Source organism: Chaetodon auriga, chromosome 16 (assembly GCF_051107435.1).
Source record: "Chaetodon auriga isolate fChaAug3 chromosome 16, fChaAug3.hap1, whole genome shotgun sequence".
NCBI lineage: Eukaryota > Metazoa > Chordata > Actinopteri > Chaetodontiformes > Chaetodontidae > Chaetodon > Chaetodon auriga.
The window spans coordinates 19,942,286-19,966,765 of record NC_135089.1 but is presented as its reverse complement, the minus strand read 5'-3'; the positions used below and the strand labels follow the sequence as shown (position 1 = coordinate 19,966,765).

At 41.9% G+C, this 24,480-nt stretch overlaps 2 protein-coding genes across 3 annotated transcripts; both read left to right on the top strand.

Annotated features, from left to right (window-relative positions):
* Positions 1–281: 281 nt before the first annotated feature.
* Positions 282–6,651, top strand: nags (N-acetylglutamate synthase). The gene is made up of 8 exons (XM_076752010.1): positions 282–693; positions 1,235–1,515; positions 1,690–1,903; positions 2,036–2,216; positions 2,440–2,479; positions 2,676–2,807; positions 2,924–3,106; positions 3,404–6,651. Exons 1-8 carry the CDS (start codon positions 319–321, stop codon positions 3,612–3,614), a joined length of 1,617 nt encoding a protein of 538 aa, XP_076608125.1. The 5' UTR covers positions 282–318; the 3' UTR covers positions 3,615–6,651.
* Positions 6,652–7,618: 967 nt separating this feature from the next.
* LOC143333750 (NACHT, LRR and PYD domains-containing protein 3-like) lies at positions 7,619–22,655 on the top strand. 2 transcript variants are annotated; one of them, XM_076752009.1, is made up of 12 exons: positions 7,619–7,819; positions 11,094–11,167; positions 11,595–11,880; positions 13,632–15,312; positions 15,404–15,574; positions 16,396–16,569; positions 16,732–16,905; positions 17,453–17,626; positions 17,716–17,889; positions 19,568–19,741; positions 20,476–20,522; positions 21,453–22,655. In XM_076752009.1, the coding sequence occupies exons 3-12, from the start codon at positions 11,607–11,609 to the stop codon at positions 22,034–22,036; spliced, it is 3,627 nt and encodes a 1,208-aa protein (XP_076608124.1). In that variant the 5' UTR covers positions 7,619–7,819; positions 11,094–11,167; positions 11,595–11,606; the 3' UTR covers positions 22,037–22,655. The 2 variants fall into 2 exon arrangements, with proteins under 2 accessions (XP_076608124.1, XP_076608122.1); XM_076752007.1 differs by lacking the exon at positions 7,619–7,819 and having other exon boundaries at positions 10,871–11,167.
* Positions 22,656–24,480: the final 1,825 nt, after the last annotated feature.

Sequence of the window (24,480 nt, the reverse complement as noted above, 5' to 3'; positions counted from 1 at the left end):
GCACTGTGGCTCCAAACTCAACCCAGCTGCGTTTCAATTCAGCAGCAAAACACATGCAACACCCACAAAACCCACAAACTCATAACATGTCTGTACTTTGATTCACTTGTGATATTTCTCTCCAACGCTAATGCAGAAAGATGACCTCTCCGCCTTTCAGAATAAAACAGGTGGCGTCCACCCTCCACAATCCTCAGCGGGAACCCGCCTCGTGGTGAAATGTGAGAAGTGCCGACGCAGCAGCGCGCTGTGTGACTGCGCGTCCGCCGCAGAGGCAGCCGTCTCTGGGAGTCAGCGGGAACTTTGTCAAGAAGCAACATGGCCAAAGTGAACAGCGGTTCCTCAGGTTGTCGGGCTGTGGTGATGGCAGGAAAGTACTTGTCCATCCCGGGTCCGCCGGCGCTGACCCGGAGCTCCGGCCAGCGGCAGCGGAAGATGTTCGGTCCGCAGCGCCGCATGATGAGCTCCGACGCGGCAGGCACGGGAGGAAAAACCGCGGCTTTGGCCCCGCAGGAGTACCTGGGCTATTTCTCCGCCGCAGACCGGCATGTGCTGGCCAACCGGAATCTGATTTACCGGGACGTGAAGGCTTTTCTCAATGAAGTCGGTGGAGACCCCCGGGAGGCTCGGTACTGGCTGACACAGTTCCAGAGAGCGACTTCGGCTCAGTCCCCTGCCTTTGCCGTGCTGGAGGTGAGTCACGAGTCACTTTAAATCAACCACAAAAACTTCACATAGGACGGTGAAACTTTGTCTCATATAGTCGCTGACTGTGATTTATTGAGATGAATATGCCAACTACCCATGCGCGCCACACACACACACACACACACACACACACACACACACACACAAAGGGAGGGTGAGAGGGGGACCGTTATGTCACAGTTGAACATGAACTCATGGCAGGGCTATCGCTGTCAGTGCTGTCATAGTTGTAAGATTCTATTTCATAAAAAACCAATAAGTCACTTTTGATGAAAAGTTCCAAATACAAAATTCTGTGCTACTTTTTCCAATACTGACTTTTCGACAAGTGATGAAAATGAAAACCAGTGATGAGCAGACTTTAATAAAAGTCCAAAACAAAGTAAGGTATGCAAAGTATACTAAGAAAGGTAAAGGTAAAATATTGTATTTCTTAATAAATACTGTATATTATTTCCAGATTTGACTACCAAAACCTGCAGTTATACATATGCACCACACACCTGTCTGTCTCTGTCTCTCCCAGGTGGACAGCTCCGTGTTTGAGAGCAGGGAAATGGTTCAGAGCCTGGCCTTCGGGCTCTCCTTCCTGCAGCGGATGGATATGAAGCCAGTGGTCGTGATGGGCCTGTCTGATCAGGAGGAGACGGGGCCCAGGGAGCCTGTGACCGGGTCCCGGTGCAGACGAGTGCTGGTGCGTCGGAGCCAGCAGCTGACCGAGGCTCTGCAGCAGCACTCAGCCTCCGTCCTGCCACTCTTCTCTGCCGAGTCCTTCCTCCTGCTGCATGAAGCCCCGCGTGGAAGCAGGTGAGGGTTGAGACGTAGCGAGCCTCCAGGCTTCTTGTTCCATTAGCAGGTTTGCCGCTTTGAATAGGCATAAGTGCTTGTTCTCCTCCTCTGCTTTTCTTCCATACATTTCATTCTTACACCTCTGTCCCTCTGACCCCACCTTCATCCTCTGCCTTCTCCTCTCCTCCGCAGTGTCCCACCCTCCGTCACTGTGGACACCAGCCTCCTCCAGTGGAGCCTGGACTGCGGGACGATCCCTCTGGTTTGTCCGGTAGGGAGGGATGGACGAGGTTGCTCGGTAATGTTGGACCCAGCGGAGGTGATGGCATCTATTTCCCGAGCCCTGCAACCCCACAAAGTCATATTCCTGAACAACTCCGGAGGCCTCCGCAGCCAAGAACGCAAGGCATGATCAATATAGTGTTTGCATTGACGGGTTTGCAGATCAGACAGACTGCAAAGTCCAGTCCAGAATAAATGTAAATAAACAGTCGATGAAATGACCTGTACAACTTCTCCTCAACTGTTTGTACTGCAGGTGCTGGGCACAGTGTCATTGCCTTGCGACTTGCTCAGTCTGTCCACGGCGGCGTGGCTGAGTGCAGCAGAGCGCCGCAGAGTGACCACCATAGCCAGGCTGCTCAATCAGCTGCCGACGGAGTCCTCTGCCGTGATCACCTCCGCTGACACGCTGCTCAGCGAGCTGTTCAGCCACAGAGGTGAGACTGCCGATCGACTCGCCGGTTTTCTCTTCACATGTGCACATTCACATGCATGGAAAATCTATTTTTAGGTGTAACCCAAGAGGGCACTGGTCCATATTTGTGTGTGTGTGTATGTGTGGGAAGGGGGTCATGGCCACCCAGCGGTTATTAACATGAGTATATATATGAATGTGATGTCTGTCACAGCTTGTTCTTTCTATATTCACTTCTGGCTCAGGGTCAGGGACACTCTTTAAAAATGGAGACCCCATACATCGGTGAGTACTTATCACACATACACATGAACACGTGTAATCTGACCCACAATCCCACATTTAACTCATAATCCAAATGACCTTATCTCACGTAAAAGAGTTGCTCTCTCCTTCACAAGTTTAACAGAACAGACAGTGCATTTCATCTGATGCCTCCAGAGTAAATGATGTGTGTGTGTGCGTGTGTGTGTGCGTGCAGGTACAGTTCTCTGGAGGGGATTGATGTAGAGCGTCTGCTGGCTCTCATCAACAAGTCGTTTGATAAAATTCTGAGGCGAGATTACATCGACTCGCTGCAAGGACGACTGCACTCCATCTACCTCTCTGAAGGGTGTGTGTTACTAGTCTGCATCCTGTCTTCCTTAATAAACAAAGATGGAAGTATTATATGGATCTAAACCCAGTGGGCCCTTCTCTTGAGGATGTCGTATCCCTTTGTCCCTCCAGCTACAGTGCGGCAGCCATCATCACCATGGAGCCGGTGAACAGCGGCACTCCCTACCTTGACAAGTTTGTGGTGAGCAGCAGTAAGCAGGGTCAGGGCACCAGCCACATCCTGTGGGAATGTATCAGACAGGACCTGGGCAAGCTGTTCTGGAGGTCTAGAGCCACCAATAGGATCAACCCCTGGTGAGACACCTACACCCATTTTAAAACTGTCATGTTATCACATTCTGTTCATTAGGCAGATGCTTTTGCCCAAAGTCCATCCATCCATCCATCCATCCATCCATCCATCCATTGTATACTCTGGTCTATATTCCACCACACCAGCCCAGTACTTTGCACATCTGCATATACATGAACTAAAATATGACAGGGTCAAGACCGACCGCTCTACACTTAAATAGGTCCCTCAGTGTTGCTACAACATTCATTTAAAATGAACAGTGGACTTTGACTTGTGCTCTGTCTCTGTATGTTCAGGTACTTTAAACATTGTGACGGCAGCTTCGTTAACGGGGTGTGGACCGTCTTCTGGTTCGGCCTGACGGACATCAGAGATTCCTACGAGCTGGTGGAGTACGCCAAGAACCTCCCCGACTCCTTCCATGCCTCCTCTCTCGCTGCCTCCCAGCAGCCCCCCACACCTGCCGCCGGGTCCTCAGCTGCCTCCGCCCAGCTGCTGCCTGTGTAGCTCTCTCTCTCTCTCTCTGACTCAGAGAATGATTGGTGCTGTAGTTCTTTTAGCTCAGAGGCTCTGGGTTTTGTTTTTGTTCAGCCTTGGAGCTATGGACCCTTTTTTTTCCCCTCATTTTTCACTTTTCCCTTTCTGGACTTGGTTTTCGTGAGTTTTTCTCTTACCTTGAAACTTGAAAGCCAAAGCTGCAGTGAGAATTTCATACATGCAGTATTTCGACCGGCTCTACTGATTTTACACAAAGTGCAGCTTACTGGTCATGAGAAGTCCTACTCTGCCCAGAAAACTGTCATGTGATGTTTTCTGTGGCTCTGTAGGGAGCTTTTTAACGTTTGAGAAAATAACCCCGATCATATCATAGTGATGTCATCAGGGCTGTCATGGCTTTGGCATGCAAACTCCAAATTCTTAACAGAAAGCCCCGATTACAACCTGCGCGTGTGTAGATGATGGATGTTTACCAGTCAGGCAGGGACTGGTGAAAGACCGTATCAGGTTGCATTGTGGGAAATGTAGGATCACATGTTTTAAGCCTTAATGTCAGCATATCTCAACTTCAGCTTTGACCATTCGATTTTTCAAATAGTCACTTGCAAGTCCCCCTACGTTATTAGCAGGGGTACCCCTTTAATCCATAAAATCCTGTTGTCACACGTATTAAAGAGTGACAGATAAAAGGAAGAAGAGGTTTTAGAAGCTTCCTTTTGTTTTGGCTGGCAGAATCCACTACCTTTTTTGGCAGCTGTTCAGAAAAAAAGCCCTCCTTGCCCTGGTTCTCACGCGCTTCTTTAATGCCAAAGGGAGTATTTGAGTGTAATATTATAGGATCATTAACACACTTCAGACCAAACGCTCCTCATGCCCAGGCAGGCTGCACACTTATTAAGCGTCTCAGAATCACTCTGTGGAGTCGAGCTGAACATTCAAACACTCCTTGAGAGTTGACGAGTTATTCATGGAGCTTCCTACACCAACCCAAATTATAGTTTTCCTGTCACCGCAGATCGAATTATTCATGGTAAAATTCTGAATGCATAAAATGGCACCACCTTTTATGTATTTTATTTGTATGAACAGATCACTTTAAACAAACAAGGTTACTAGTACGCACTATACAGTAGCCTGTAAATAAACATTGCCAAGCCATCTATATGGCTTAAAACAAATGCATATGAAAATGCAAAAAGATTCTATAGAGTGAGGATTTGTTGCTCTTCTCCATCATATATGATAGCAAACTGAGCAAAAGACAGTTTTTAAGAATAAAAACTGACTAATAAAAGACAGAAATATCCCATTTCCATACACTTAGTATTCAGACCCTTCACTCAGCACTTGGTTAAAGCAGCTTTGGCAGCAGTGACAGCCCGAAGTCTTCTCGGAAATGAGAAGCTTGACACACCTTTCTCCCGTTCTTCTTGGTAGAATCGTTCAAGCTCAGCCAGGTTGGATGGGGAGTGTCAGCCATTTTCACATCTCTCCGGAAATGCCTTGTTAGGTTCAGGTCCAGACTTTGGCAGGGCCACTGCAGGACTTTCACAGAGTTTTCCTGAAGCCACTCCTGTGTTTTCTTTGCGTCGTCATCTTGTTGAACTGTAAACCTTCACTCCAGCTGGAGAACCTGAGCACTCTAGAAAAGACATTCACTCTGATTGCTCTGTATTTTTCTGCATCCATCTTTGCCTCCATCCTGATGAGTCTCACAGTGCCTGGAGCAGAAAAACATCCCACAGCACGATGCCTCCACCACCATCTGCACCGGACTGTAGGCATGGTATTAATGAGGTGATGCTCAGTGCCTGGCTTCCTCCACACATGCCGTTGGGATTTTTGCTACATAGATTTCACTTCTCATGGTCTGAGAGTCGTTCAGGTGCCTTTTGGCAAACTCCCAGAGGGCTGTCATTCGCCTTTTCATGAAGAATGGCCTCCGTCGTGTCACTCTACCATAAAGGCCTCATTGTTGGAGCGCTGCAACGATGGTTGTCCTTCTGTAAGTTTCAGCATCTCCACAAAGGAGCTCTGGATCTGGATCTCAGTCATAGTGACCTTTAGCTTCTTGGTTACCTGTCTGACCAAAGCCCTCTTCATCCCTGATTGCTCAGTTTGCCTGGACGGCCAGATCTAGGAAGACTGTTGGTGGTTCCAAACCAATTGAGAACAAAGAGGCTGTCACGCTGTTCAGCACTTCCAATGCTGCAGAAATATTCTTGGACCATTTTCTGGACCTCATGACTTTTCACTCTGATGTACAAACATCTCAAGGACCATTGATAGAGGTAGGATGCACCAGAGCTCAGCTGTGAGTGTCAAAATGAAGTGTCTGAAGACTTGAGTGTGTAATGGGATGTTTCAGTCTTTTCAGTAAGTTTACAGAACACTCCAAGAACCCGTTTTTGATTTGTCATTGGAGTACTGTGTGTAGATTGATGAAAAACAACTGAATCCATTTTAATTCATAAATGAAATGTGGAAAACTTGAATAGCTGTAGTAACTTAACAGAAAAGTGAGGCTTAAAACATGTTACACAGTTTGTTTGTTTTTTTTTGTTTTTTTTGTTTTTTAAAGCCTGGAAATATACTGGATTTGCTGTTCAGTGAATGCTATTTTCCATAATGTGACATTTCCTGCTGACCAGTTTTCATTCAGCAGTTAGAATGCTGAATCTGCTGGTCAGATGGTGAAGGTCGGTGCAATTTTATTTTTGAGCTGTTGGTGGAGCCTTCAGATAAGCAGTGTCAACACCGGCAGATGAAGCAGATGGCAGACAGAAGACAGTCTCCCGGATGAAGGAAGTGGATGGCTGGACATAAGATTTAGACTTTTGTTCATTCCAAGTCTTTTGCCATCTCTTGGCAAGCCTCTTCTTCAGGCACGTCAATACATCTGATGAGCAAAGAGGCAAATGAAAACAAAAAATGCTTATATATGCTTGTATTGTTTTTGGGAGAGAAAGTAGCAAAGATGGGCCTTTATTTGATTTGTATGCTCACAATATGATTTTCTGTTTGGAGAAAACATGCAAATAATAAACCTGGACTCTTTATTTCAATCAGAATTTTGTGTTTTCTTAATGTTATTTCAAATGCAGTGACGAAATGGTGTGTGTGTGTGTGTGTGTGTGTGTGTGTGTGTGTTGTAGACTTAACAAATGCACAAAATTAGTAAAACTGTAAAATCTCAGATTTTTTAATTTCCTTTTTTACAGAAATAGTGATGGAGCATATGTCAGGGAAAGCCTTCTGTCTGACTGGCTATTCCTGCTCTGAACATGTGATAAATCTCACAATGATTTGAGAATTGCTCTTGCCCCTACAGTTTACAGTGCATAGGAGTAAGCAGTTTGATACATTGGGAAGCTCTCTGCTCCTAAATTGACTCTTTACAGCATTCATAAGTGTAATTCTTAGAAATTTGATAAATACAGAGCCTGTTTTAGACCCAGTGGCACCCAACATGGTATCATCAGCATAAAATGGGACACTGCAGTGCTCATTTGGAGGATACTGTGGTTATTATGCATAGAGTAAATAGTAGTGAAGGCTAAAAATAAATAAATAAAGCTGCAATGTGCCCTGTACTTAATGGGAACTTGGAAATAACTGTGTACAGAGGGAGGGTGGCATGGGTGTGGGCCCAATGCAAAAGAAAAAAAAAAAAAAATCATTTTAAGAACTGTTTTCCTTGAAATTAATTGATCTGAAGAGGTTTAATAGTGATTTAAGGGGCTGTAACCCACCCCTAGGTAAGTACATCTTACTCTGTGTTTAGTGTAAGTTAGGTAACAGATAAAACCTGACATGTGTGGGCTAAGAATACCTAAATCTGCAGCTCCCTGTTGCATTACAGAGCTTTAAAGGGAGTTTCAGTTCATCATTTTGCACAGACATTGTTGCGCAATGTTCAAATGGATCATGTTTCGGTTCCTCCTCACTGCTGTCTCAGTACTGTGTTCGTGTTCAGCAAAAAGCTCTAAAAACCCACTGAACACTTCCTGCTCAGCAGCAAACAGCAAACATATGCAGTTTGTGGTGGTGCTTATTCCTCTTGCCAGAGGGAATGACTGTATATGAGGAACTTCTATGTTGCTCTTATTTTTCTCTGTATTTTTCCGTGGCTGGTCAGGCGATATAACACCACACGGATTCAAGTCTTCAGCCTTGAGAAGGAGCTTCAAACAAGACCTGTCTAGAAAGGAAAGGTATTGCTTTCTCATTTACTGCTTTGACAAAATAATGCCTGGCTAATCTCCTGCACAAATAGCTTGCTTTAGAGCATATTATGAGGCTTTATTCACACCCAGCTTTGGCATGATAGCCATCAAAGATCAGAACAAGGCTATAAAAAGGCAAGTTTTATGCAACTTTCGCAATTGATTTTGTGCATTTGTTCATTGTTAACTTTTTTTGTGAATTGCCATGTATCAAAGGAATAGTCTGACATTTTGGGAAACAGATGCATTTGCTCTCTTGCGAAGGGTTAGACAAGAAGACTGATATCACTCTCATGCCTGTATGCTAAGTAGCTACCACCAGCATCCTAAGCATAGCATGAAGATTGGAAACAAGGGGAAACGGCTGTCATGGCTCTGTCACTTACAAATAAACATCTTACATTTGTTTTGTCTCCACAAAAACTGAAAATATAAAAACTACAAGTGCCAGGATACCAATGGAGAATTAGGAGGTCAATGCAAATAAATCACTGTAAATCTCCAATTTGCTGTTTTTACTCTTACTTTAATTTGTCTGCATGATTAGGAATCATAAAGTTAAGCCCTTAAATCCTTTCCCAATAAAACACTCCATATGCTGGTGTTTAGTGGCTGTTTAGACCTAAACACAGAATTTTGTCCTGATCAAAACCATTGCACTTGGAACAATTTCCACCCAGAGATGCTCTGTAAGAAGCTGGAATAACTTCTGAACTTCTGGAGCCATATACTGTTGAAGAAATGCTCTGTGACATGTTGCATTTTCATGTTGGAAGAATCTATTCATAGCCCCTTTCATCCATCACTTCACATTAATCTTGTTACGTTGACAAGTAATGAATATCTGTATCTGGACTACACATCAACTTCTGTGTGGAGAATTCTGTTCCCACCGGGACCATATGGTGTTTTTCCAACAACAAACCCTTAATTACTACTGACGTAGAGGCTCTCCTCAAGGAAAGCGTCAGGAAATAAGGATGTGCTGAAGAATTTGCAGAGGGAGCTGAGGAGGGGGGATACAGCGACAGAAGGAGAATCACTTGGAGCAGATCAATATTAGTGAAGTCTGGACTGGCCTTAAAATCATCTCTGGCTACAAGAAACCCATCTTCCAGCCTGTTGGGGAACGATCTGAGCCATTTCTTAAATAGATCTGCTCCTCCCCCTGTCCAATCCTCCCTGCCCCAACACCCATTGTCTGCAGCCCCTGTGAACTGACCCACCCCCACCTAAACCCCCCTTCCCACAACATTCAGCTCACAACTATCCTGTGCATCAACTGAATTTCATGTCCAATGCCCTACCCCCTTCCACCCATTACCTCCAGCACACAGGATGGTATGAGTTCAAGGCTTCTCAGGTCCTGTACAGACCACTTGTGTGGGATAGTTGAACACATGTTCAACCTGAGCCTGAAGCTGTGGGGAGGGCCACAGCTGTGAAAAGCATTATGCGTGGTCTGACAATATGAATGCACTATATAAGAAAGCACAGACTAGACTGTATCTACTGAGGAGACTCTGGTCTTTTGGTTAAGAAGGCCAGCCCTGTCCTGGGATGCACCCTTGACCCAGTGGAGGTGGTGGGAGGAAGGAGAACGATGGCTCAGCTATCATCCCTGATGGAGAACAGGTCCAACCCCATGCAGGACTCTCTGCACAGGGCAACTCCTTCAGTGATAGGCTGCTTCACCCGTTGTGTGTGAAGGAGAGATACTGCAGGTCCTTCTTTCCTGCTGCTGTCACACCTTACAATCAACACTTCTCCCAGTCGACCACACACATCCCCAAACTGACATTCACTCATGTACAACATCAATACATACGAAACTGTGTAATATCAATACTCCCAATGTGCCATAATGTTACCATTGGTGCGTTTGACTTATATTTTAGTTATTATATTGTTTATTTTTGTATTATCCTACTTTCCTACTGATGCTTGTGAAGATTACATCCCCTTTGCTCTATATAAATTTCAGATTTCCCCACTGTGTTGTTAATAAAGAATAATATTATCTTGTTCTATCAAATTATATCTGTACAAAAACCTAAATGAAAACTTCCTGTCCCAGTATATTCAGTTCTCTTACCTGCTGCGGTTGTCAGGCTCACAGCAATCAGTGCAGTATTTAAGCTGCTCTGCCACACTCACTCTTTGCCAGACTGTCATGGTTCTCATGCAAGAACCTGCCTGTTTCTGATCATACCTGTTATACCTCGTATTCCCGGTAAATATCTCAGCACATTCAGCACTTCCTGAGTCTTTGCCTGCCTGTGACTGCTTGCTGTTTCATTCACTGTGCATGGTCTGTACTAGAGACACCGTATTGTTGCTGCTTATCTGGACCTGCCAAAGGTGATATAAACTATGTCTGAATTGTGGTGGTTCTGTGCTTGGGTCCTAAACCCCTCTCGATACAACCTCTTGATGTCAAATCTTGTTGTCATTGTGAGATTGCCAGGCAATTAGATGAAACTTGTGCCTCAGGATTAAACAAATCAGATATCGGAGTAATTTCTTAGTTCATATTTCAGATAATCTGCCTGACATATACTACATACCGCATTTACTTGAGGAATGACTTGATAGCTCTGTGTATGCTGCAGAAGAGAACACTCGTGAGTTTTTTGCTGGTGCTTTGATTCTTTGAGGTACTGTAACTCGAGTCAAGGGTGTGACCTAATATTTGTTCATGTAACTGGAGGAGGAATGCTTTCTCTGTTAGGTGAAAGTCTTTTCGGGGAGAAAAATGTCTTGCTATTCTCTCCTTGGGCCCCTCCAGCTGCTAATGTTTAATGCATCAGCAGATGTTTGCCTGTGAATATGTGCATTAATGATTAGTCTCTCTTGATACACTTTGTAAATTGCATTGCAAACTTGCAACAAAGTCCTTTGAGATGGTCACAGTGATGAATATCTGTGTAGATAAATGTTTCTCTTTCTCTTTCTCTTTCTTTGCTCTACTTTCAGTCTGTGTGGTAACAGTTTATTTTCAGGATGAGAAGGTATCTACACGATATCATGAGTGTATTCTATTTCTTTAAAGAGATTTTCTATATTTTTTTAGTTCACTTTCGATAATCTGATCACAGTTCAAAATATAGACATACACTCTTATTTTCTAAGATGGGAATGCAATTGTTTGATATGTACTATTAGACAGTGATTTATATTTAAATACTTACTGTAAGTTATTTTATGTTAGTTGTTTTGATGCTTTTGATTTTTGATCCGCTTCGACTGCTGTGTTTCCAAGCTGATTACAGCTGCCATCTGCCACAAAGGAGCAAGCAACAAGCTTTTCAGAGTCACTACCCAGAGCCATATGAGGTCAGTGTTCAAGCCTCAAAAGATATATTTTCAGTGGACTGTTCCTTCAATTAGATATCCTTATGCGGGCTTCAAAAATTTGTCAAAAATGGACAAGGACAATAATTTCTACTTCATCTATTTTTACACGTTAAATTCCAGTTTATTCATTATGAGGAGTTTGACTCAGTGTGTTAATATATTCTTCTGTTGCTCTGTGGTCCGATGACAATTTTGGGTTGCATTAGGGGAAACATACGATTCATTATCCCCTGATTTTGACCATTCTTGTGTAAATTGTGTCCATCATCTTTATGCGATACTGAATTGCTGGAAAACGTTCCACTTTCAAAATTACAGTGATGTGACATATTTTGGTGTATTAAGTGATGTTTTGAATAACCGCACCCATATTGCAAACTGTTAACAATTTTTACTGGTATTTCAGCAAGAACACAACATGGCAACACCTGTAGAGCTGCTGGCAACATTTGAGGATTTGGCAGATGCAGAGTTTAAAAAGTTCAAATGGTTCCTGCAGCAGGCTGATGTCTTGGAAGGTTTTCCAGCAATCACAAAGAGCCAGTTAGAGAATGCAGACAGGCTGGACACCGTGGATGAGATGACAGAGACCTACAACAAAAATACAGTGGAAGTGGCCATTAAAGTTTTGAAGATGATCAAAAAGAATGATCTGGTGGAGCGGTTATCAAACATCATCTCAACATCCAAAGGTAAGTACGGGGAAAATAGAGTACCTATGGGTAACAGACAATATATGTATGTAATACAGCACTATGGATGTAATAAGATAAGCCTTGAAAAATGATATTGCTAGTGGGAAAAATAGAAAATTGAGGATTGAGAATTGCACATGGTTTAAGTAGTGTTTTTCATTATTTCTACTATACATTACTGCATTGTTTTGAGACAGGATGTGCCTGATTTTCCTTGAAATTTGTTTTACATGGGAGTTAAAGGACATATCCTGATCAAAGATAACTCCCAGATTCTTAAAAGTGGTGCTGGAGGCCAGTGCAATGCCATCCACACTTCTCACACTATCTCATCAGATAGTGAATTTCTAAGGTGTTTAGGGCCTGGTACTATAACTTCAGTTTGTCCGAATTTAGCAACACAAAACTGCAGGTCATCCAGATCTTTATGTCCTTCAGACACACTTGGAGTAGTACTATATTGATTGGTTTCTTCTGGCTTCATTGATAAATATAGTTGGGTATCATCTGCATAGCAATGAAAATTTATGGAGTGTTTCCTGATAATGTTCCCTAAAGGAAGCATATAGAGGGTGAATAGAATTGGGGACTTCAAGACTGGCTTTAGTGTGCACAGAGGAATCATCATTAATGTATAAAAATTGAGATTGATCTGAAAAGTAGTTTAGTGCAATTACAATAATGTCAATGAAGTCTCTGCAAAAAGACACCATGGTCAATGGTGTCGAATGCAGCACTAAAATCTAACAAGACTCAAAGTCCTTTGTCTGTTGCAATTAGAGGGTCATTTGTAACTTTAACCAGTGCTGTCTCTGTGCTATGATACACTCTAAATCCTGACTGGAAATCACCAAAAAAACTATTGTCACACAGCTGATTAGCAACTTTCTCGAGAATTTTTGAGAGAAAACCCCTGGATCAAGAGTAGGCTTTTTAAGAAGAGGCTTTACTTCAGCTACTTTAAAGGACTGTGGTATGTAGCCTGTTGATAAAGAAAGGTTGATCATACTTAAGAAGAAGAAGAAGAAGAAGAAGAGCTAATTTAGGGTAAAACCTCTTTATGCAGCTTAGTTGGAATGGGATCTAACATACAGGTTGATGATTTTGATGACGAAATTATTGAAATTAGTTGGTGAAGGTCAACAGGAGAAAAACTGTCTAAAAACCACAGGTTTAATAATCATCTCTATTGTTTTGGTGTTTGAAAATAAATCAGTACCTATTGAGGGCAGGAGGTGATGAATTCTGTCTTTAATACGAAGAATTCTATCATTAACTAAGCTCATGGTTTTCTTTTGCCTGGCGCAATTCAAAACACATGGCATGAATACTTTAAATTTACCAGGTGATCAAAAGTACAACCCCAAATGAATACTTTTTCTCTCTGTATGCTGGATGTGTAAATAAGAGACTGTTTAAAAATGATATCACCATGTCAATGAAAAGGTGCATATCTGTCCGTGTTGTATGTGCAGCTTGTTTCTGCTGCCCAGAGTGGCCAAAAAACCTGTTAAAATGCCGGTTTAAGGGATTGAATTGGTTACATGAAAATCTGTTTTCAGAGATAACAATTGAGACTTACAACATGTTGTCAGGCTGCTATTCCACCCAAAGGTAAAAGGGGTGAATAGGTAACATGGAGATAGAAGATGATAGATGTGTTTGTGTCCATTTACCTGCCAATGTTTGCATTACTCCACTTATAGCAGCTTATTGTAGTTAATGTCACCTGCTGTTTATTCTTTCAGAGGCTCTCACTGTTTGCCAGCGTAAACTCAAATCCAACCTGAAGAAGAAGTTTCAGCATTTGTTTGCACAAGACACAAAATCTGGAAAGCAGATGTTGATGAATGAGATCTACACTGAGCTCCATATCACAGAGGAAGATTTGGAACATGCTGTCAATATAGGAGACTTCTTTGAACCCGTACCTGGTCAAGATAGATCAGTTAGGACATTAATGACGAGAGGAGTGGCTGGTATTGGGAAAACAGTCATGACACAGAAGTTTGTCCTGGACTGGGCTGAAGACAAAGTCAACACCAATATACACTTCATATTTCCATTCACTTTCCGAGAGTTGAATTTGCTTAAGGAGAAAAAATACAGCTGGTTGGAACTTATTCATCACTTCTTCCCCGAAACCAAAGAAGCAGGAATATGTGGGTTTGATAAACTTCATATTGTGTTTATCCTTGATGGTCTGGATGAGTGTCAGCTTTCTTTGGATTTTCACAACAATGAGATCCTGACTGATGTTATTGACTCAGCTTCAGTGGACGTGCTGCTGACAAACCTCATCATGGGCAAAGTGTTCCCTTCTGCCTGCCTCTGGATAACCACAGCACCCGGAGCAGTTGGCCACATTCCTTCTGGGTGCATTGACAAGATGACAGAGATGAGAGGGTTCACTGATCCAAAGAAGGAGGAATATTTCAGGAGGAGATTCAGGAATAAGGAACTGGCCAACAAGATCATCACCCACATCAAGGCATTACGAAGCCTCCACATCATGTGCCAGATCCCAGTCATATGTTGGATCACTGCAACAGTTGCGGAGGATGTACTGAAAACCAATGACAGAGGAGAACTGCCTAAGACGCTGACTCAGATGTATATCCATTTTCTATTAGTTCAGTCCAAACTGGCAAATGGAACAGCTGAGACAGATCCACTCTGGAACACCAAGACCTGCAAGATGATTCTGTCTCTGGGAAAACTGGCTTTTGAGCAACTGCAGAAAGGCAACCTGATCTTCTATGAAGTAGATCTTATAGAGTGTGGCATTGACATTGGAGCCACTTCAGTGTACTCAGGCCTGTTCACACAGATCTCTACAGAGAAGCGTGGGCTGAACAAGGAGAGACTTTTCTGCTTTGTTCATTTGAGCTTTCAGGACTTTCTGGCTGCTGTTTATGTCATTGTGTCATTCATCAACTCTGGTGTCAACCTCTTGTCTGAGGAGCAATCAGAATACCTCTTCCAGAGTGCAGTCAACAAAACTTTGCAGAATCCAAATGGACGCCTGGGCTTGTTCCTCCGCTTCCTCATTGGCCTCTCACTGCAGGACAATCAAGCACTTCTTGGAGACCTGTTGAAACAATCAGGAATCAGCTTATCGAGCAATCAGGACACAGTCCAGTACATCAAAAATAAGATCAAGGAGAATCTTTCTCCAGAGCAATGCAGCAACATGTTTCACTGTCTGAACGAGCTGAATGATCATTCTCTAGTAGAGGAGATCCAACAATACCTCAGTTCAGGTAGTTCATCCACAAAACAACTGTCTCCTGCTCAGTGGTCAACTCTTGTCTTCATCTTATTGTCATCAGAAAGTGAGTTGCATGTGTTTGACCTGAAGAAATACTGTGCTTCTGAGGAATGTCTCCAGAGGTTGCTGCCAGTGGTTCAAGCTTCCAGTCAAGCTCTGTGGGTGTACAATTTACTTTACATATTAAATACTGTTAATGTTATATTTTTAGGTTCTTGCTCATCCTTTCTCTGGCTATGATATCTTCAGGCTGAGTGGCTGCAAGCTGTCCTGGAGAAGCTGTGAAGCTCTGGTCTTAGTTCTCAGCTCCATGTCTAATCTGAGAGAACTGGACCTGAGTTACAACAATAAGATGAGTCGCGGTGTCGAGGTGCTCATAAGTGGCTTGAAGAATCCACAGTGCAGACTAGAGACTCTCAGGTTTGTTTGTTACTAAAGGATGTTTTTTTTACATCACTCTTTTATATAACTATGGCCATTGTCTCTACTGAGGCACAATGAAAGTCTTACTTTGGCTTGTTTATCCACAGTGTGGTTCTAGGGATACTTAAAAAATATCAGATGGATTGTCATATCATTTGGCATTTGACAGATGAATCCTGTTGACTTAAATGAATGCCCTGACATTTCATCTAGCTCCAGCTATGGGATGGATTGCCATTAAATTTAGTACAGACTTGATGTTACCTAGAGGATCAATTGTAATCGTGGTTGTTCTCCTGATTTCATCTAACACCATCATTAGTTCAAAATTTCAATTTGTCCAAAACTTTGGACACATGGACATGCACCTGCACATTTTCACATCATGTGCATTGCTTAAAGGAAAACTCATTTATATCTTAAATTGGAGTATTCCCCATAAATGTGTCCAGTTGATTTTAGGGACGTGAAACACAGTCTTCAGCACACCAACGGATGACCAACAGAGTCACAATGGATACATTTTGGGAAATATGGCAGGTTGAAATATACTGGAATTTTGCTTTAAGGCCACCTCAGTGATGGTAATGACAGACGGGCAAATGTTGCTCCCACTGCCCACTTCTCACAATATGCTAATCATCAACTTCATAATAATATAGATTTAAGGAGGTTTGATAAGAGTTGAACAGGGCATAATAAAAAGAATAACAGAATGGAACTACTGTGACTATGAAGAAATCAGCATTCTGTCAGACCGCACAGTCAAAACTTTTTTTTTAAGTGTTTGACAATTGTCATCGTTGATTCGTCTTCAGACTGAGTGGCTGCAAATTGACATCCACTGACTTGGGAGCTCTGGCCTCAGCTCTCAGTTGCCCGTCCTCCAGTCTTAGAGAGCTGGACCTCTCTGACAATGACCTGCAGGACTCAGGAATGAAACTGCTCTCTGCGGGATTGGGGAGTCCACACTGTAGACTTGAAATCCTCAGGTCAGCTGGCTTTATGACTAACCACACCCAAATCTGTGACACTGCCTAAAGCTAGCTGAAAATCTTGTTTATGCTGAAGTAGACATCTAAATTCTGTCTTATCAAATAGAAATCCACCATTTTAAACATTAATGTTTGTATTTATCACTTATTCTTTTTCAGGTTGATTGGGTGTGCACTGACATGGAAAAACTGTGATGCTGTGGGTTTTTTCCTTAACTGCCAGTCCTCCAGTCTGAAACATCTGGACCTGAGTATGAACAAGCTGCAGGATTCAGGAGTGCTGGTGTTCAGTGCTGGACTTGAAAGTCCACACTGTAAACTGGAAACTCTCAGGTCAGCTGGTTTCTGTATTGTTTTAATTAGGTTGACATAACAGCTTCTGGCTGAAGTTTAAAACTTTTACCTGCAGGTGGCAGTAAGTTTGCCCACCAAACCTGGACTTACACATAAATATCTCTGCAAACCTGCACAGAGAAGGGTGCTATGGGTAGTGAAAAAGTTGCAGAGATTCACTGCTTCCTTGTGAACAAATACGTTGTACCCCCAATCCATATAAGAGAAACAAGGGTCTCAGAGCATCACTGCTCCGTGTTTGCTTGCTTGCTTGCAGTCTGGAGAAGCAGAATTCCATCTTACAAATGCATTCACCTTAACATAAAGCCTGGAGTGCGCCACTGGAATAATAAACGTTTAGATTGTTAAATCAGAGTCACATCAAAACAAGAAACCTATTTCTTATTTTGATTTAGATTAATTAATTAAAACTGAATGATGAATAATTACATTTAGAATTCTAATAATCTGATCTGCTGTAAATTCCTAGCCCAAGACCAACTCAAGAGGATTTTTTCATGCTTTTTTACAATCCGTTCTTCCTCAGGCTACGTACTTGTGACCTGTCAGGAAAAAGCTGTGAAAATCTAGCATCAGTTCTCACCATCCAGACCTCCAACTTGAGAGTGCTGGACTTGAGTAACAACAACCTGGAGGATTCAGGAGTAAAGCTCCTTTCTGTTGGACTGAAGAGTCCACACTGCACACTGGAAACTCTCAGGTGAGCAGAGTGAAATATCTTGTATCTTTATAGTCACATTTGCAGACTCACCCAGAATGTTTTTGTAATCATTATTAATTCTTATCCAGACTGAGTCACTGTAAGCTGTCTGAGAGAAGCTGTGAAGCTCTGGCATCAGCTCTCAGCTCGAAGACCTCTAGTTTGAAAGAGCTGGACCTGAGTAGCAACGACCTACAGGATTCAGGAGTGAAGCTTCTTTCTGCTGGACTTGAGACACCTCAATGTAAACTGGAAACTCTCAGGTTAGAACACCCTCATATATACAACCATTCAAAAGTTTGGAATCACTTGTTATATTGATGTTTTTCTTCTTTCCTTCAATAATAATAATAATAATAATAATAATAATAATTTTAAAAATAAAAACAGTATAATTTAGATACAAAATGTGCAGTATAAAGCCAAAAGTCAGTGGACAGCTGGTCATTACACCTATATGAGCTTGCTGGATCTCCCAACAAGAATGTATCTGGGAATTTCTCCTGAAGGTGTTCAGTGAGGTTGAGGTCAGAACTCTGTGAAGGTCAATTGAGTTCCTCCACACCAAACACGTCTAACCATGTTTAGAAAAGTTTCACGTCTAGACATGGACCTTGCTTTGCACACAGGGGCACAGTCATGCTGGAATAACAAAGGGACTTTCCCAATCTGTTGCCACAAAGTTACAGTATCCTGCAGCATTAGTAAGTAAGTAGCATTCTCATGGCATCTGCCAAACCCAGATTCATCCACAGTTTGTGTGCTGATGTTGCCCTCAGAGGAAAACTGGAGCTCTGTAGTAACTGACGTAATCAATATTTTTTTGCGATTTCTATGCACTTCAGCCCTCACTGGCCCCACTCTGTGCATTGGCTTGGTATTACATTTCATGACTGCGCTGTTGTGGCTCCGAGGTGATACCAACTCAAAATAATACCACTTACAATTGACTCGAAGACAAATTGACTTGAGGCAAAGGTGGCGCCCTAATAAAGTGCCACATTCACCCCATTTGCCCCATTGTGAACTGTAAATGTTTGTCTATGGAGAGTTCACGGCTGTGTGTTGGATTTTATGCACCGAGCACTCAGCAGTGAGTGTGGCTGAACCACCTGAACTCAATAGTTAGTATGGGCGTCCACTAATTTTTACCACATAGTGTCTTATTTAAATAAGAAGGAGTAACAAATAGTTTTTGCCCCAGAAGAAGAATAATTAAATGATTAAAACCTCCACTTAGTCCATGTTCCCACAGTGTTGCATGTGAGGGGAGAACACTGATGTAACCATTTCCCCCCAAATACTCTTCTTTTTAATCTGTTTCCCAGTCCAGAAAAGCATAAGTGACCTGAGATCACTACTGAACCACAGCGATGCAGGTGGGCTAAATATTTAGTTTTTCTTTGTGCCCTCTGTAGTTTACTCAGTGGTCAGACTGAATAGGTTTAAACTGTGATTTGTCAGTCCATATTATGTTCAGTTTATATTCTGTGATCCAATTCCAGCAGCACTAACCCCTAGACCAACGCTATGTTTATTTTATCTATTCTACAGTTTTAAAAATAGCTTTGCCAACACATCAGTCAATTCCAGCTTCTATAGGCATTTCTATCCACTTGACATTGAAACAGGAACCTGTTGCTATTTAAATCTGCACAGAACCATTGCACAGCATTTTTTTCTCCTTTTTTTTTCTTTTCTTTCTTTTTTTTTTTTTTTTTTGCAAATGTCCATTTTAGAAGAAGACTGTTTCAAACATACAGTCGTCCTCTCAGCCATTTGACTGTCCTGAATCAAGCTTTTATATCAGGTGATTCCAAACCTTTGAACGTTTGTGCACATATTCATTGCATTTTTTCATCCACTAATCTCAACAATCTAGAATACATTTAACTTCATAGTCAAAACGAAAAATAATTCACTGTGCATCAATTTCAATAGGCTGTCAGGCTGTCTGGTCACAGAGGAAGGCTGTTCTTCTCTGGCCTCAGCTCTGAGCTTGAACCCCTCCCACTTAAGAGAACTGGATTTAAGCTACAATCATCCAGGAGACTCAGGAGTGACACTGCTCTCTGCTGGACTGGAAGATCCACAGCGGAGACTGGACACTCTAAAGTATGACTCATAGAGGACTGAGAACTTGACAGGATCAGAGGAATATTAAAAGACAACTTGGGTCTTGACCTTAAGAATAATTTTAATTGGAAAATTAGTTAATTTCATTAGCAGAAACATAACAAAATGTCTGGGTTTTTTTTTTTTTCAAACAATGTGACTATCAAAATGCAATACTGTTGACAAAAAAGATGACAGTAAAGTGTAGTTTACTTTTTGAAAACCTCTTAATTTTTGTTGACAAGAAAGAGGAACACAATATTACAGACTTTTAAAAAACTGATTTGACTTGGCATCAAAATGAATGTGGACCTTAAAGTGACACTGCAATCTTCATTCTTACTCACTCAACCTGTGTTTTTCATCAGACAATGACAACATTAAATCTTAAAAAAGTTTGTGTTTAACATAACTAAGAGAAGAGATTAAAATGCCCAGACTTTTAGTCAACTAAAACCTGATAAAAAAAAAAAAAAACATAAATAAAGATCTTTTGGGGTGAAAACAGGCCAATGATACTTAAACTGTGACTTCGGTGAGTACAATGTTGTAATGACTGATACTAAAACTACTAAAATGAGGCCCAAGTTGTAAGGCTGAAGTTTAGCATAGATTTTAAGTGAAGAGCACTTTTTCCGTTTTATGAAATGTTGTTGTGTTTTCTGCAATGCTGTATTTTGTGAAATGTTCAGAGCCATCATAGTTTCCTTTGCTTACCACGTTTATTTTTTCAGAGTGGACCACGATGGAGTGCACAGATTAAAATCTGGTCTGAGGAAGTGTGAGTATTCCATTACTGAGAACAAAGCAGCTTCCATGTCGTATGGGCTCAACCCTCATTCTTAAGTTTACAAATCTATTATGAATATACACTATCATCACCCTGCAGCAAGCCACAGAGATTCAGACAGAAGCTAAACATGCACTGAGAGCAGAGCACAAGGAGACTGTCAGAGGGCCAGGTTTACCAAGAACATGATGTTGGCCTTCAGAGGCAGAGAATTACCCCCCCAAAACTGACAGAAATGAAGCCAGTGGAAAGCATTAGTAACTAGTAACTAGTAACCCTCCTAATATTTAGCAAAATCCTCCCTTAAATGCATATGCATTGAGGAGAGAGGTGCACAATCACAAACACAAATGATTCAATAGCCGTGTTTCCATCTGTTGCCAAGTGATTTTAAGCAAAATTTTGAAATGTCACAAAAAGAAAACACTAAGAAAATGATTGATATTTCAAATTTGTATAAAAATACCTTGATAGAAACATGGCTACTGTCTGAAATGCCAGCCTGATGTGCCTACTAGGTCATTACAACACTTAAAAAGTCAGGCTTTGTCACCAGTTACCATTGCAGCTACACAGCCACAGATTGGCTGTGGCCAGCCCTCATACCAAGCAGGACCACATCAGCGTGGTTCTGCATGCCTACTCCCTGCTATGTAGTAGCAGTGCAAACACATGCTGTCACATCATGACTTGATACAGCACGGTTAAGGCAGACTGACCGGGTCCCACGGAAAAAACATATTTGGGGTGGTGAGAGTCCTTTAAGTGACTGTTTAGTGCCTGATCATTTGTTATGAGCCTGTATTGTAGAGAATAAAAATACTGTAGGACTATGAATTATAATAATTCCTCAATTTTAAGTGTATCAACAAATACTGTCTATAGCAAGTGAGTTCTACTGCTTCATTGTCTTTCCATCAGATGCCTGTGAACTTACGCTGGACCCAAACACAGCACACAGGACGCTGATACTGTCTGAGAACAACAGACAGGTGACGTATGTGGAAGAGGAACATCCTTATCGGTATCATCCAGACAGATTTGATTTGTTCAAACAGCTGCTGTGTGGAAATGGTTTGACTGGTCGCTGTTACTGGGAGATCACGACTAAGGGAAAGTTTTATATAGCAGTGACGTACCAAGGAATCAGCAGGAGAGGAGGCAGTAATAACTGTAAATTTGGGGGGAATGACAAGTCCTGGAGTCTGTACTACTATAATATGGGTCACTTTCTTTGGCACAATGACACAGAAACAGAGATAAGTATCCCTCAAAAAGACACAAACAAAGTGGCTGTGTATCTGGACTGGCCTGCAGGCACTCTGTCCTTTTACAGAGTCTCCTCTGACACACTGACACACATGTACACTGTCTACTCCAGATTCACTGAACCTCTCTATCCTGGCTTTGGCTTTGAGTTTAGGTTCGGCCACGCGGTACAAATGTCATGGTTTGGTTCCTCAGTTTCTCTGTCCAGACCAGACGAGGGAATAACATCTGTGTAGCACAGAATTCTGACACTATCACAGATGCAGTCTCCTGTAAATATCTCCTATAAACCATTGATAAATTCAGGGTGACTTTTAACGCTGTTATAATGATTATAACTCTAACAGTAAAACTAAATGTGATTTTAAGCATGGTTAGTAGGGCTGTAAATACAAATACAACAAAATAACACAGGATCATACTTATTTTTGCAAGCGTGCCGTGATAAGATTAAGCTTGTAACCAAATTTGATATAATGTGTTATTTTTTTAGATTGATACCTTGAAAACGTTGTTTGTTGATGCTGTGTTTGTCTTCAGTGATGGTCTTGTACTGATTTAATGTTGTGTGGTGAAGCTAAAAACAATTTTCCAAGTTGTAGACAATAAAGCTTCGAATTATACTGTTCAATGCAGCACTGTATGTGTACTGTCTGTAAAGATTGACTTCATTGTGCCCTCCTCGTGTTAAAGTCAGACCTGTGAGTCTACCTATGAGTCCTCAGAGCAAGGCCACAGACAGGCCATCTTTCCCTCTTCTCTGCATTATGTGTTTCCAGGATATTCCTGTTGTCCTAAGCATAAAACTTATCTATATGCAAAATAAATGAATAAATACAATCCTTATAACATCCAGACTTTCCACCAGTCCTCACTCACTTATACCTCCTCCTCAGGTGGTCTGTGGAACTGCTAGTCCACTGTCAATAAATCTTATTTCATTCTTGTCTTGGCTAGCCAGTCACATATTGACAGGCTAGTACTGACTAAACCTGTAACCATTCAGAAAAGACTGCTAGTCCATCTGCACCTCATGCTTTCTCCCCACTGCTACTGCGTCGTCGAGGAGGTTTATCATTTTCAACAAATGGAAATTCACTCAATGATCTCCTATTCAACAATTCCAATACCACGGGACCAGAGTGACAACTCAAGTCAAGACCTTTTATTGTTATGTACCATCCAACAGAACACTTCTCCAACCCATCAACTTACAAAACTGGACCACAGTTGGATCTCATTCTGATGTGGAACTACACGACGGACAATCCTTCAGTTACTGTGTGCATGTATCTGACCATTTCTTCATTCAATGTGCACTCAAGTCCAGAATGCTGCTGAAGTTGCTGAGCACACCAATGGTTTCCACCCATCCACATCATCATTTCCACTCTTCCACTACCAAGCTCATTCTGCTTACGAAAGGTAAATGATGGTACAGATACAGTCTCTTATGCCTTTTACTGCATTTTACCATGATAGCTTAAATTTGCTACAGACACTAGGAAATTATTGTCCACTTTCAAAAGCCTCCTCTACCTTCTGCCTCCACCACCAGCTATCACTCACAACTGACTGTCTGGTCTTGATACAGGGAGTGATGTTGAATAATATGACGGTGTCAGGGCCTCTGACAGGGCTTGTGTGTGTTGTGGTGTGATGTCTTTCAGTGTTGCTGATTGTTTGGAGCAGGAGGCCATCAAAGAATTGGAGGCAGCTGGCAATTGGTTGCATCACAGCCGGCCTGTCCTGGTAGTCTGGTGGCTCCCTCTTTAGTTAACCTGGCAGCACGTTTCCCTTCCAGTTTCATTTGTTAGAACCCTAACCCTACATTTGTTAAGCTAAATTAATCTTTTTAATAAAATCCCTTTCTCTCAGTTAATTCCTCACAGGTGCTTCCTTTATTTGCTATGGTCTCAGAGCATACACATAACTGAGCCATAACAATAACCAAGTTAATTATTAAACTTTTCTAATACTACTGTTAGCCCGATTCTTTTGTTGGAAGCCCAAGAACAGTCCGGAGCAATCTTCAGTTCACAGTCAAAGTATTTATTGAGGTTGCATATAAAGTAGTGCAGCGTTGGTCTCAGAGTGACAGAGTTCCTGTAGGATCTCAGCCAGAATGAGCACAGTTTTCAGACAAAAGCTCACATTTATCTTGTTGGGTTTGACCAACCCGTACAATATTCAGATATACGTTACAGAATGTAATTGGCCGGTTCCCAAGGCCTGGGCATACCATATCTTTGTTCTAGACATGTAATAAACAACCTGTAAGTGTGTGTGTGTGTGTGTGTGTGTGTGTGTGTGTGTGTGTGTTGTAGGCGTGGAACTAATTCAACAGGCATCATAAATAAAGAAGAGAGAAGACAAGAGTATTTATTGTTATCAGAACTGGTCTTCATCAACTACATTATCTTTATGACTCTTGGCTGGGACTAACATTATTCCAGAACAAGAATGCAAGTGCAATAAAGAATATGGGATCACTTGAAAGTACAAAGGTGTTTTATGTTACACTACTGAAGGTTTATCTGCATCAGTGATGATTAAAAACAACAGTAAAACTTAACCAAATTCTACAGTAAACTGATCATGTTTCAAAACGTATTACTTGAGAAACATTGTTCATTGTAGTCATCTTGAAATTGCGTAATAATGCATAATGCACTATATC

What these genes read in the sequence shown, in the direction of transcription:
- nags (XM_076752010.1), top strand. Translation starts at nt 319, where the DNA reads ATGGCCAAAGTGAACAGCGGTTCCTCAGGTTGTCGGGCTGTGGTGATG. An exon ending in GAAGCCCCGCGTGGAAGCAG is followed by an intron (nt 1,516 to 1,689) that starts GTGAGGGTTGAG and finishes TCTCCTCCGCAG; the next exon opens with TGTCCCACCCTCCGTCACTG. An exon ending in TCCGCAGCCAAGAACGCAAG is followed by an intron (nt 1,904 to 2,035) that starts GCATGATCAATA and finishes TTTGTACTGCAG; the next exon opens with GTGCTGGGCACAGTGTCATT.
- LOC143333750 (XM_076752007.1), top strand. Translation starts at nt 11,036, where the DNA reads ATGTTAGTTGTTTTGATGCTTTTGATTTTTGATCCGCTTCGACTGCTG. An exon ending in TGCAGACTAGAGACTCTCAG is followed by an intron (nt 15,575 to 16,395) that starts GTTTGTTTGTTA and finishes ATTCGTCTTCAG; the next exon opens with ACTGAGTGGCTGCAAATTGA. An exon ending in TGCACACTGGAAACTCTCAG is followed by an intron (nt 17,627 to 17,715) that starts GTGAGCAGAGTG and finishes ATTCTTATCCAG; the next exon opens with ACTGAGTCACTGTAAGCTGT.